The 14,418-nt window shown below is 36.9% G+C and overlaps 2 protein-coding genes and 1 long non-coding RNA gene across 4 annotated transcripts; 1 reads left to right on the top strand and 2 right to left on the bottom strand.

Moving 5' to 3' along the window:
- Positions 1-1,018: 1,018 nt before the first annotated feature.
- On the top strand, positions 1,019-4,271 carry LOC129874871 (transcription factor GTE7-like). Of its 2 annotated transcripts, XM_055950250.1 has the most exons (3): positions 1,022-3,380; positions 3,477-3,678; positions 3,759-4,271. In XM_055950250.1, the coding sequence occupies exons 1-3, from the start codon at positions 1,869-1,871 to the stop codon at positions 3,845-3,847; spliced, it is 1,803 nt and encodes a 600-aa protein (XP_055806225.1). In that variant the 5' UTR covers positions 1,022-1,868; the 3' UTR covers positions 3,848-4,271. The 2 variants fall into 2 exon arrangements, with proteins under 2 accessions (XP_055806226.1, XP_055806225.1); XM_055950251.1 differs by having other exon boundaries at positions 1,019-3,380; positions 3,477-4,271.
- Positions 4,272-6,380: 2,109 nt separating this feature from the next.
- Positions 6,381-8,274, bottom strand: LOC129874872 (uncharacterized). The gene is made up of 3 exons (XR_008762971.1): positions 8,110-8,274; positions 7,760-7,850; positions 6,381-6,874 (listed from the first exon to the last, which is right to left on the bottom strand). It is a non-coding gene; the product is annotated as an uncharacterized LOC129874872 (long non-coding RNA).
- Positions 8,275-8,784: 510 nt separating this feature from the next.
- LOC129874131 (glycine-rich domain-containing protein 2-like) lies at positions 8,785-14,190 on the bottom strand. Its single transcript, XM_055949367.1, has 8 exons — positions 13,707-14,190; positions 13,009-13,126; positions 12,659-12,913; positions 11,726-12,181; positions 10,640-11,178; positions 9,955-10,156; positions 9,516-9,671; positions 8,785-9,418 (listed from the first exon to the last, which is right to left on the bottom strand). Exons 1-8 carry the CDS (start codon positions 13,862-13,864, stop codon positions 9,284-9,286), a joined length of 2,019 nt encoding a protein of 672 aa, XP_055805342.1. The 5' UTR covers positions 13,865-14,190; the 3' UTR covers positions 8,785-9,283.
- Positions 14,191-14,418: the final 228 nt, after the last annotated feature.

Below are 14,418 nucleotides of genomic sequence, written 5' to 3'. Positions count from 1 at the left end.
GCATAAATTTATATTTTCGTACCATAATAGGCCATAAGTAATGAATGCCCAATCATTACTTATGGAAAGATGTGGAATATTGCTTGGCTTATAAAAGTCTATTGAATGAGGAATCGATGGGATACCATTCAGGCTTCAGCGAATTAAAGAAACAAAATCTCAAAGGCTGTACACTTTTGAAAAATGTTGCTTAGCCCATTTGCACGTCCTTTTTTATTGGAGTGTTAGAAGCAAGTTTGATTATTTTTGCTGCTTGTATTGTCTTTCACATCACTTTCTGGCGTTTTAATGATAAGCCAATGGTACCTACTCCATGAAGATTTGATAGGACCAACCTTTCAAATTAAGCACATTTGGTCACAAACTCCCAATTAGTTGCCATACTTTTCTTGCATATCCTTCTTTTCAGACTATAGATGCTCAAAGGTGCCACAAAAAAAAACCATGTGAAGCAGAAGGTTAATTAGATATGCCTATTACTTTCTTTTGTCTTATTGTTTCTTCTTTCGCTTTTTGGATTTATTTTCAATTTTTTTAATTCAATAAAAAAAAGTAACTTTATGAGATACTCCATAATTATTGATTGAGTGACATATCAAAAATCAACTATTCACTTTCCTTTTCCCAGACTCCAAAAAACCTAATAAGCTTAAAATTTGAAAAACTAAAGTAAGCTTGTGGAATATTGAGTTGTCGAATGACGATTTATAAATTTTAATGACATTAAAAAAGAAACCAAAAAATGGGAATTTTTTTTAAAAACATCTCTAAGGGATACCTCCATGACATTGAAATCGCCGATTGAGATTTAGAGTTTTAGTATGATCACAATTTAACTATACATTGCCTGCAATGTAGCTTATCACATTAAGGAGTCTCTGGGTTAATAAATTAGATATTCAAATTAAAGGATAGTAATGTCATATTGGTGAATTAAAAAATAGTTAATGAAATCAATTATGCGGTAGGTTATAATACAAGAGAATTAAGCAAGGATTATCTACCTTAAGGACATTTAAGTTATTCGAAAATTATTTTTCAACATATGATTTTATACACCACATTATTCTATGCTAGGATACATCTAGAAGGAAAAAAAGAAAAAAAAAGAAAAGGAAATGTGATCATGAAAATTAATGGGGAATGCACATGTGGATTAAATTTTTAGCAGCGAGCCACCAATAACGGTGCTGACCTGGCAATATAAATAAAAACGAAAGAAAAAATAACCCCTGATTTTAGGGGGTAGAAAATTCCGCTAAATACTACCCGCGCTTTAAATAAAAAAAGAAGATATTTTCGACGGTCCAATGGACCCCATCTAATAATACGTCATCGATTTGCCACCTCACCTCCGAGTTGTAAGGCTCAATTTTTTGTAATCTCCGAAAACTTGAAACCAAAATTTACTTTTCCCACCCAAAAGGCACAAACAGTTGCCTTTATCTATCCCCACGTGTACGTAACGTAAATCCAGGCCGTCCATGACAGGTGGGCTAGGTCAGTACTCCGGGCACCGTAAAGGATAAATCTCAACCCTATGATTTCAAATTGAGGGCTCATAAACTGCCCGAAACAGAAAGGGGGCAGATCTTATTGCCTTTAAGAGGAGACCGTGGCCTTCATAAAAATTCATCATTCAGGTTAAAGAGGGTCATCGAAACCCTCGCCTTTCCCTTTGCTTCTTCTCCATTTCTCATTCCGGTGAAGAAAATTTCCTATACTTTCTCCCCCCCTTTTTTTTTTTTTAATTTTTCCCTGGCGGCAATTGAATTTCCCGGCAATACAGTTATGGGCTCCCGCCATTTTCTCGCCGGAGATTAATTGCCGGAGTTCTTAAGCTCTTTCTAAACACCCCGTAACCTTCTATGGCATCAGCTGTTTTAGCCGGCAGAAATGAACCGCACTGGGATGAACGCAATGCTTATATGAGGAAATATACAACTAATCCCACTGCTCATTCTCAGCTCCACAGTCGATTCAACCCTAACCCTAACCCTAACCCCAATTATAACGTTCAAAATGTTTCAACCTTATCTCATCTTCGGCAAGTAAATGAGCCACTCCCTAGGGCTACTCCGTCTCCGGCACCAATGGCTAACAATAATGTGCCGTTCAATTGGAAACCAAATGTTGTTGATGATCGAAACGATTCATTTCACAGAGAGTATGTGACTTTCAATTTGTCTTCTTATTCGAGAAGCGAGTTGAAGGACCTTAAGAAGCGGCTAATCTCTGATCTCGATCGAGTCCGGGGCCTTCTAAACAGGATCGAAGCCCAAGATATCGTCCCCAGGACATCTTTTCATGCCAAAGAAGTCATACAGCCACCGACAGCACCACCGCTTCAACCGGCATTACCCCCCAATGTCAGCCGGCATCATCGCAAACTTGAATTAGTCGGTGGAAAGAGCAAGAAGCTCACTGGACAAAAGAGACCAAGAACAGATCCAAAACGGCCAGTAGTGGTGGAAGGCGATAAGTTTTTTGTGAGTATGATGAGGAAGTGCCGGCAGATATTGATGAAAATAATGAAGTCAAAGTATGGCAATGTGTTTAACGCACCAGTGGATGTCAAGGGTATGAACCTTTATGATTATTATGATATCATCAAGCACCCTATGGATCTCGGAACTGTGAAATTAAGACTGGACGGGAATGAGTACAGAACGCCACAAGATTTTGCAGCTGATGTGAGACTTACATTCAACAATGCCATGACTTATAACCCAAAAGGCCAGTTTGTGCATTCTATGGCTGAGGAGTATCTTGGTAACTTTGAAAAGATGTTCAAACCAGCGTTCAAGAAGTATGAAGCTGAGCACCATAAAGTTGCCACTATTATGCAGGTGAATTACCAGAAGAATGTGTCTCAGCCTGCAGTAATTCCGCTGCCAAATGCCTTATATCCACCATTGCCAGTTGCAAAAAAATCAGACTCTGTGCGGTCGCGTTCCACTATGTTGAATCAACAACAATCTCATGTCCAGTCTTTGCGTGCACCTGTTGCACCTTTTTTTGCGACCCCTGCTTTAAAATCTCCTCCACAGCCTGTCATTGAGACGCCTAGTTCAGTTAAAATGCCCAAGCCGAAGGCTAAGGATCCAAACAAAAGGCTTATGACCTTAGATGAAAAGAAGGAGTTGGGGGATGGATTGCAGAATCTTCCCCAAGAGAAGTTGGATCATGTCCTGCAAATTGTAAAGAGGAAAATCCCTAATCTTACACAGGAAGGGAATGAGGTTGAGCTCGACTTTGAGATCATTGACAATGAAACACTGTGGGAGCTGGATAGATATGTAATTTACCAGAAGGAGGCTATGAGCAAGATTGAGACACCAGGAGTCACCGAAGAGGATACTGCCCTACTTCTCAACAAGGTAAAGAAATCATTTGGTTTTTTCCCCATATGTTTGTCAACTAAGCTCTATATTGTGCCATGTTTGCTGATCACCTTGTCGCCTTTTGTAAATAAGTCTCCTGAGAAGGCACCAACACCAGAACATGCAATGCCTAAAATCAAGAAAGTGGATGTTGTGGAAGAGGATGTTGATATTGGTGAGGAAATACCAGGTGAAAACTTTCCTCCTGTGCAGATCGACAAGGATGGCCCATGTGTGAGTAGTGGGTCAAGCAGCTCTAGCGGCTCAAGTTCTGGCAGTGATTCTTCGTCCGGTGGTATAACTATTTATTCTGTTGTTCATTTTGGTAAACAAGTGTGATGGTATATTTACTTTTGCCATGGTAAATATTTGCAGATTCAGGAAGTTCTTCTGGGAGTGATTCTGATGAGGATAGTGTTCAGTCACCTTATGTTGAAGCAGCAAAAGAAGCTCCTACAACTTAAGCCATTGATGGGTTTGAGAATCAGATATTGGTGTCTCAGAGTTTTAAGATCAATTAAATAGTGCTATGGTGCTTCTGTTAGTATTTTCTCTGGCTGGTATTTGTGCATCTGTTTTAGCAGCGCAGAAGATATCACAGTTTGGCAGGGTTTTGGCTTTTATGAAGTATGACTAGTTCAAGATTAGGAAATTGAGAGGTTTTAGCTAACTACAGAGTAGTGGTAGGTAGGATGTTACAAATGGGGACTGACAACAAACATTTTGGGTTTATTTTTGCTAGTATACAGAAGAACACCTGCTGATTCAGTGTTTAGGAAGGATAGAAGAAGTAACTTGTACAGTGCAGACTGATGACTGAGTTTGTGGAACAAAGCTGTAGTCTCTATGAACCCCAAGAAGAAATCTCATATGGATCTTCTATTTGAACTTCTTATGTCTCTACTGTTTTTACTTTGAAGTGAACACCACTTCTAACCTTAAATTTGGTTAAATATGACAAGACAATCAGCACAAATTTGAAACAGCCCATCAATCAAAACATATTAAAGTAATGTATCAAGAATCCCTGAAGCTCAACCAAATCCAAATTAATTGAATCAACCTGCTTTGGGAAAATAAACCAAAGATAAGGCAAATGCTTTTTACTTCATGAAAGCCAACTGACATTATTAGATGTGTATGGGGAAAGCCTCAAGGTCAAAAGCCTCAAATGACAAATTAGAACTCAAAAATCATTAAGGCACACTAGTAAAACATCAGCAAAGAAGATTCAGTAAGTGTCTTTGCAAGGGAAAAAGATAATATATACCTGAACCTTAGTGGAACCTCCTACCACATGGAAAAGAGAAACTAGCTCTTCCAACTCAAGAGGCTGTTGACCACATGGAAAAGAGAAACTAGCTCTTCCAACTCAAGAGGCTGTTGCGATATTTCTAGTCTCAGAAATTTGCTCTTTTTGATGCCAAAGACCTGGTAGTTTTAATGAGAAGTGCTGACAGTGCTAATGGGATATGGTAGTTTTAAAGACTCATTTCAAAGGCTAAAAAGTTTTGTTTGGATCACTGTTGCTGCTCAATGACATGTACCCTTCTGTTGAGCACTCCATTGAGCATGCCTTTTCTTATCCTGTCCTTATGAATGCTATTCATAATGTTGACTTAACCTGTCTACTCTTATTGTTCACACGAAGAATCAAATACCTTTCATTTTTAATAGAATTCAATTGGAAAACCTCCTAGTCGGACCCAACTTGTCATGGTAACAATGGACTTCAGTTACCAGGCTTCCGAACTAGTCTGAGATAACATAAGTGATTTAACTAATTTATGACCTTGAGAAAATGATGCAAGTAATAGATAGAACCTTTACTTGGTTACTCTTGATTGCTTTCATTTTGTAATTGAGAGAGCAATAAGCTCAATGAGTTCTCTAATAGCGCACCAAAGGGGAGGTGGAGATATGGTAAACGTAAATCTGCTAAGATCAAATTAAACTTTGATTGGGCAAATCTTCCTCTTTCAGTCCTAAATACAAATTTTATTCTGTTACAAAAGAATTAGGAGCCAATTCAGTTCCTGTCCATCCTAACAAAAGATGAACTATACATAAGAGATCTTGCAATAGCAAGTTCGTAGAAACTGCTAGCATCAAGTACCTAGTTTGGAGAGTGCATTTTATGAAGAGTTGTAAATCTACAGTTGTTTCCTTCTGATTGATGCAATGAGTAAGTGACAAAATGGATAACATTATTCACAACCAATAGAGTTCTGAATATCAGATATCCTGGATCACAACAATGTTAACTAGCAAAGTCTTGCAAGCAATAAAAAACAATAGCATTTGCACTAAATCAGTGCAGTCAACACAAATTCTTGTTTGAGTAATAGCAACAAGATGTTTCAATATCGTGCTAAAAATAGCTAGGGTTTCCAGGAAAAACCAAACATTCCTTTGATCAGAAAGAAAGAGACATCGAAATTTTGAGTGGCTGAAGCCGAGTTAGACAGGAGAGAAAATGGCCAACTATCAAACATGTCCGTTACCAAAATTTAGGAGTTATAATACTTATGTAAAAGAAAGTTGTGAAAGGGCATAGATACTTCTACCGATCTGGAATGTTGAAAACATAGTAAATACGGTCAGCTAACCATTATTTGCCCACACAGGTGCAATTTTTCATGGACATTGTGGGAAAACCCTTTATGTGCTTACTGTTTGATTCAGTTAAGCTTGCCACAATTATTGTAGTTAATATTAAGGGGAGATTCACAAGTTGAAACCAGAAATTTCTTCTGAAAATATCTATTTGTCAATAATAACAAGCAACTTAATTTTATTGACATACCACGTCATTTTTATGAGCATGCTCCTTGTCTGATTATGTCTTCTCACCATACTGTATATACCATACAATACTTTACAGTAAACAAGAACTTTACTTTTGAACCAAGGGTCTATCGGAAACAACCTCTCTACCCACAAAGGTAGGGGTTAAGCATGCGTCCATCTTACCCTCCCCAGACCCCACTTATGAGATTAAACTGGTTATGTTGTTGTTGTTACTTTACAGTAAACACTTTCTTCACAAGGTTGTTTAAACTTTGAGCCACACATTCAAATACACTTGTACATGAAAGTAAAAGATGCTAATGGAAAAATAATCAGTCGATCAGAGTAAGACACAGACTGACTGAAGTTATCAGTATCCGAGTCAATACATATACTTTTGATGAAGAGCACCATGTAAACATGGAAAAAAGTTCGACCTACTCAAAGGTTGGAAATGGTAAAAGGATTTGCTCAAGATGTCTAGAGCTAGAATAGGTCCCCAACCTATCTTGTGATAAGTATTTGACACCAACAAAGGGTCATAGTTGAATTTGTCAATGATAATGCCTTCTCTTAGAAACAGAAGCAGAAAATAGCTTACTGAGATTTTTTGAGTCCATTTCTTCTAAGCTGAAGGACGAAAACATCAGGAAGGGCGTTTTGTTCACAAAAGTCCCACTTGTAGTCTTCCTCATTTAGTGCTAGCAAGAAACAAAAAAACTATGGAATTACTCAATCCCAGAAAAGCACAGGCTTATAGAACTCACTGGGAAAAGATTGATTCTGGACCAGAAGTAACAAGTGTTTGCTATTCCCTCAAGTAAAACACAGCATCCAGATTTATTTGAATGAGGTGAGACAAATCAAGCAAATGTAAGATGTCAAAACATCCTGGAAATTATTGACATGACCAAACTACAGAATGGTAGTGACACTTGTTGGATGGCAACAAGATGCTTCAGAAGCATCATCAGTACTTCTTTTGCCAACCATGTACTTTGAAGGGAGTAAGATTCTTCTCAATCCATTAGATCTTCACATAAACAACCTAAGAACTAGTTATTTCCTTCCATGAAACCTGTCAACACTAATTACTACACCTCGGTCTCAAATCCATGTTCCAAAATCCAGAATGGGTTGATGATTTCTGAACATATTTTAGTTACTATCTACTGCCATTGCTAAAATCAGATGGAAACACTGCTTTGGCCTTAAGAGGGAATCAAACAGTTCCTTTTTTCTCAATTTCTAAAACAATTTAACTACTTATAAAAGTTGTAACTCATACTACACTTATTTAAATTCTAATTACGCTGTAATTCACCGCAGTTAACCTTCTCTGAAGAAAACACCCAATATCTAGTAGTAATATTGTTATGTAAGATAATAGAAGCCTAAGTTATGTAAAAGCAGGAGTCATGGGAAACTCGTCTTGGGTGGATCACAGATCATTGATGAACATCACATCACATTAGATCCGTGACAGAAGAACCCTAAAGCTTACAAAAAAGGACTAAATACTTTAACAGCACAAAAGAGAGAAATTAGCAGATCGCATCTAAAGGAGTAGATGCAGGAAAACATACCTTAAATTAAATTTGAGCGCTGCAAGTTTCTGGAGGGAAAATTCCATGTGAATCTCCAAATCAACCTTCATTTGATCTACTCTCTACATAGCTGAAATCAAATGACCAAAAACAACTCTAATTGTTTGATAAAAAAACTATACCCAGCTCACGCACAAGAACAAGGTGGAAAATTTAATGTAGTGTAGTTAACTAATCAAGCAGATTCACATAAACTGAAATACGCAAAATTGAGACTTGATTTCTTCTATGTGTCATCACTATTAAAGTCGGTAAGGACCATTTTTTTAGATAAAACTTTCTTGTGTGGTGGAATTAAACTGAGTGAATTTTATTTTATTTTCTCTTACCTCTTGTTCTTCTGCTGATGGCAGAAATAAGGAGGGATTTATAAATTGTGGTAAGAATTTAGAGAAGCATATAAGAAATGGCATAGAAGAGATGACAAAATACTGTGGAAATTACGAAATGATAACACACACATGAGCTGTGAATCATTTATCTTGCGGAAAGTGCCCACAACACTTGGAATGGTCAAATACAATTGTCTACAACTCTACATGCACTACTGTACATACAATAGTTATATATAAATTCGACCAGTACAATTATGGTATTTTTAATATACATTTGCCTCCACTTTTCATATTCCATGTTTATTTTCCTTTTGGAATTCTCCAACTAAAATTTCCTTCGACGCATTGGAAAAGAGAGAAGCTCATCATGAAATTGAATTGCAAGATGTATTATACATGTCAGCTACGTAAAGGTTTGCTAGTGCTTACTGCACATTCAGTTCCCACATTGTTAAGTGTGTAGGCCCATTTGTGTTCGTTTTAATTTGTTGGTCTTAATTATTATTGTTACATATTTTTAGATAGTCAAAGAATATTTATTTGTATGATGTGCCACAAAAAGATATTGGTACGCTTACCATAAGAAATAAAGAATCGTCAATTTAGTTTGTCTCCCTCAAATGACTCTTGCCACTACCCAGTTCTCATAATTTTTGACTGAAACAGTAATAATTGACAACTTAGAAACTTATTCAGCTTTTACATGTTATATACATGATACACACCTGCACAAAAGAGACACATGAGCATATTAACAATTATAAATACACATTTCTAAGCAGCCAGAATCCTGAATACACTCAAGCATCATGAACCAAAAGAGCTCAACATGTACACACTGGGAGAGGATCCACAAACATACAAGCATCAACCTATCAGAACCAGATTAGCTTAAATAGTAGCTTCTAGTGGACTATCATCCCTTTCTCTGAACACCAAATAATCATCATCAGCATAGCCACTGCCACATCCCTGCTTCTTCATCCGTTACAACTTACAACCGCTACTCTTTAACCTGCTCCATAAAAATGATTTCTGTCATACCAAATGCAAGAACTGCCACAGCCTCCACTGTTTGCTCCTCCTTTTGTGACCTCTACATCCACATGCATCATCAGAATTTCAGACTACTTTAGTTGCCCTATTCATTTTGCATGCATTAGTTTCTTCAGTTGAAGAAGGTATTCTTATCCTTCAAATTGTTGCCAATGCTCAGCAATTTACTATACCCTTCCTTTCTCAAGATATGACCTAGTATAAAAGCTGTTATTATCCCAGGCAAAAGTAGCCACTCTTCTTTGACCTGATTTTTCAAAGAAACATGTGCAGTCAGGCAGATGCAAACCCCTGCTTTGAAATTGAAACAAGTAATGTATTGTAAATGAATATTGTGACTTTACATTGATAACATCACATTTTAAGTCGAGCAACGCCAGTGCCCTTCCATATGGGTGCTCTGAAGAGAATTCAATTGCCGTCATAAAATCATCTTGATTTCTTTGCTTTGCACAATGCTTGTGCTCATAATCCAATTTTTGACCAGGGAAGAGCTTTACCTGTGAAATGAGCATGGAAACTGTACGTTATGGAGAGCAAGGACCATGTGAACTTGTGAAATCCTCAAAATAACGATAATAGCCCAGAAAATATAGATTTTTGATTTATTCAAAACAAACGAAAGAGACATAGCGCTTATCAAGTATTCCCAAGAAATCTGATAAAAAGACATCAATCATCCCGTTGATGAGTGAACAGTGGCAACCTTAGGCATTTAATGAGCATGTTTATGAATCTTCCCCGTTTTAAGAAAAAAATTGAAAGTAGTGGATGAACACTCACAATCCTGGAATCACCAACCAGCTCCAAAAGGTCACCGTCATCGTCTCTGCAAGTTTGAAATTGGAGGGACCAGCGGGAATCCAACAACAACCACTCTTTTCCAACTAACTCAGCAAGAGTATGCGTCTCACCAGCCTTGTTGATGCCAATCAACTCTTTTTGCAATATAGAGCCACTCATTCTCTTTGATTTCTTGGAGTTCCTGCATTCAAAGCATGAGTTTCAAGAGAATAGATAAAGTTCAATACAGTTGACTGTTTCAAACTGCAATAAGTAGAGGTGACAACAGTTTTCGATTTTTCTTAATTTACCAAGTTCAGTGGAATGGTAGAAGTGCTCAAAACTCTCACTCAAGTCAAAGCAAGTACATTATTCGATGCACTTTCAAATCTCAGATGGTTCCCTACCCACAAACCAAGCAGTTAGGCTTGATTAAAAATATAAAAAGATTTACTCCAAGCTCATTTTAAAGGAACAGTAACTTTCTCAATATTTTGAGTGATGTTAAAGGTTCCCGATCTGTTAACTACATGAACAACACAAGATGTTACAATCGATTGAACATTAATCTTGAATTAGAGGTAAAAGAAAAGCAAAACAGATATATGCACAACAAACATGCAGATCTATGAGAAAGTCACGAACTAGAACAACATTAACAACAAAGTATACCAAAAATACATACCTCATTTGTAGGCTAATGATCTCATCACCAGCATCATCAGTGACATGAGTCCAATTCTTTGCATACTGATTCCTTCCACGAAATGCGAAAAGACAAAAAAAATTTGAGAATGCTCGGGAGCAAACCATGTGAAACACATATGGTGCGGCACTAGGTGTTGTAACTGATACAGCTACTCGTATACAGAGTGATTCCGATGCTTCTATTTTAGTGCTTGGCACAACTTCCAACCATTTTTCCATTGTGAGTTGTGAAGCTGGGCAAGTCAAATCTTCTAAAGAGAGGGCAGTAGAACCTATAACTTCAACCGATTTTAAAATCGGCAAATCATGAGATGACTGGGACATGAGTTCTATTAGAAGATGGCCACAAGGTTCACATTGGAAGTAAGCAACCTGCTTTTCCCCACTCTCAGACAAAATTGTAAGTTTCTTTTTTGCATTGAAGATTCTATCAGGCTGTGACTTGCTAAAGGAAACAAAGAAGTCTCCCTTGTGGCCTTTGGGTAAGTTTTTTATGCCTATGATCTCCAACATGACCTGTAAAAATAGTTGCTAAAAGTTACATATTTTGAACATCACATAATTCAAAGCTAAGATCAGTTTAACAGATGATAACTGTATAAGGTATGGATGATAAAGAACCTAAGAAATGGCAATAGTTCTATCGACGGCGTTGAAGATTGAGACAGAAGAAGGGGTAGATTATGTGGTGTTGTTGGCGTTCAGGCAATCAAGGTTACACAAAATTGCATTGATCCAATGCCAAGATAACAAAATAAATAGAGACCAACAGGCTTAAATTTCCTAAACATTTAAAGTTCTAACCAAATAATTGATGTCCAATTAAAGTGTCATGGAATGTATTGGTTCCTATATGATCTTCAACTCTCTCTGCACACTGATGGATGGCAACAAGTCAAATTTATAAGGTCATCACATACTCCAGATCCCCTATTTAAACTATCTTTTAAGATATAGCGGTAATGAATTTCATTGAATGTATACACCAAACTATATCAACAGTCCCAACAAAATAAAAGCAAAACAGGCTTTAAAAACAACTTGAAGGGATTCAGAAATTTACTTCCAAAACTTTCATCTCTGGAAGATGAATTATCTTGTGATCCGCATGGAATGTATCTGCCTTCTTGGTCACAGGATTGGAGGGGTAAGGACAAATTCTTAGAGGAGATGGTGCATTTCCTCTATACATTGCACCTGCCCTCCAATATCTTAAACCATACATCTCCTCCCAGAACTTTGTAGTTCCAGAAAACCCAGTATCCAGCTTCTTCCCTTTTGTTCTATCTGAATCAGTATCATCATGATTTAACACCTTACCCATAATATCAACAAGGTCTTTACAATAAGAAATAGGATGCAACTGATGAGTGTGCCAGATAAGGTCAATATCATATGTTGGAACAGAGAAGCTATCAATTGATCTTTCTTTGTTTCTTCGGATTAAGTGTAAGAAACCCTTGTATCGAGCCACAGCTCCATCAAGATAGACCTCGCTGGTCATGTGGGGTCTAGACACCTGGAAGAAATACATGATATAAGACCGAAAATGATGTGTACTATACTAGCAAGTGTGAACAATCTGGTATCAACAAAAAATCATAAGAAGACATGCTAACTTATACATCAGTCCTGATAGTGCAAAAGATAAAACGACAAATAGCCACACCACCATCCATGATAATTTGCAAGAGATAGTTGAAGTTTGCTACTTCACTCTTCTACCTGCTGCACATATGACAAGGATGAACAGGCAGGCAGGAGAAATGACTCATCTACCTCCCAGTTCTGTTTTTTCCTTATTTATCCCTTTCATATTGTCCTATATCATTCGGTTTATCAAGTTTGTCCTGGAAAACTGATTGTCAAGCACTCAAACTCTATATTCAAATAAAACTATAAGATAAATTAAAGTTTGTCAGTTTTAACAAACTGAATTTCTTAATTGTTCAGCCCGTGCTTTACTTAAATGAAGTGTTTGAATCCTCTTGCTCACCTGGTAGAAGAAGGGGCTTTGCCTTTTAACAGCAGAGACTAGATCATAGTTACTGCACTTTTCAGATTTTAGAATTTGTGCAGGGTTATTATCTGAAAGAGCTCTTGCTGAATCCAAGTCATACGGTTCATTTGGATACAAGTGTTTCCATGTCTCTTCTGTTTCCATTTGTGATATTCCTTTCACAGAAGATACAATGTTATGGTTGTCAAGAATCCTCCCATATAATTCCTCGCAATCAGTTTTGTATCTAATCTGGAAAGACAGAATAACCACTTCATGTATCATATAAAGCACTCAGACAGAAAGGTAAATATGAAAACAAATGTTTCAATAGTTCAGAAGCCTACAGGATTGAGCCTGTGACAATGCCAAATCCATTCACAATCAAGGGGAACAACCAAAGGTCCTTCAAAGAAGGGGCTGTCGGAGTGTTTTGCTAACAACGGTAGCCAACAAGAATAGTACCTGAAACGGGGATTTTCATTTGCAAATTTTCCAAAATAAAGAAATCAGAAATACATGAATCAGGGTCAAATTCCCAGATAACAGAAACAATCTCAAGTCCTTTTCAAGGATCATAATATACAACATGAGCGAGAAGCAAACGAACTTCAAACCTATTGCCGTTTGGCCATGAATATTTTTACTTTTATAAAAAGGCATCCCGTGCTCCCGCTATGCGCAGGGTCCGGGGAAGGGCGGGAAACCATATTTGACCATCAAATTCCGAAATTCAACTTGATTTGAAAAACACCAAAAAGTTGTTTTCACTTTTTACTCCAAATCACTCATGAAAATTCAAAAATCACTCCAATTTGTATTCAAGATGCCATTTTTCCCTTTGAAAATAAAAAATAAAAACACTTTTTTCAAATTTCACAATTTTCACGGCCAAACGGATCTAAACTAATGCAACATTAACTGCTAGTATTACCCCAAGAGCATAAGACTAAAAAAAAAATGTATAATAAAGAAAGCTTTCTGAAGAAGCAGTAAAAATCATAGCTAAGGTAATAATAGTGATAATTTCAAATTTGGGAATTACCTATAAATTGCGATATCCAGAGCAGGGCCTTCATTGAGCCAACGATTCCTATCAATGGTAGCAAGAAACTCAAGATGCTGTTTGGCTGCAGCAACGAGGTCTACATTAATCACAATCTTCTGTGCTTCGTTCCACTCCAACTGCTGCTCCATCTCCATGGTTTCTTCCACCACAAGCTACTGGGTTGACAACACAATCGATAAATTGCAGAATTATGTGTTTTAGTTGCTCAAAAAAAAAATTGGTGTAGAAAAGTCAAGGCAAATCACCACTTGGTAGAAAGTTAATTGAGAAAGAAACTATGATCGCCGGACAAAACTACGGAGACAGCGACTCTCTTTATATTGTGTTTAAGAGTTTGATGTATTCAATGTTCCAAATATACATAGATTTTGCTGAGTAATTTCAACGAAAGCTTCGAGTTTGAACATCAATATTTATAGATTAGCATCTACTCTCTCCCTATTGGTTTGGGAATGCGAAGAAGTTATCCGTTGTTATGCGTGAGACATAAAAATAACTTAGAGACCTGTTGGATCGGTTTAAAAAAAAAACCTTTCATGTTAATTTTTAGAATTTTGAAATGCTGAAAGTTATTTTTATAAATAAGCAGTTGAGTATTTGAGAATTTAGTTAAAATATTAGGGATATAAAAGTAATTTCTATGGTAAAAAAATGGCTTTAAGCACTTAGAAAAAAAAGTTAGAAATTC

Source organism: Solanum dulcamara, chromosome 11, assembly GCF_947179165.1.
Source record: "Solanum dulcamara chromosome 11, daSolDulc1.2, whole genome shotgun sequence".
NCBI lineage: Eukaryota > Viridiplantae > Streptophyta > Magnoliopsida > Solanales > Solanaceae > Solanum > Solanum dulcamara.
This window is presented reverse-complemented; position numbering and strand designations above follow the sequence as displayed.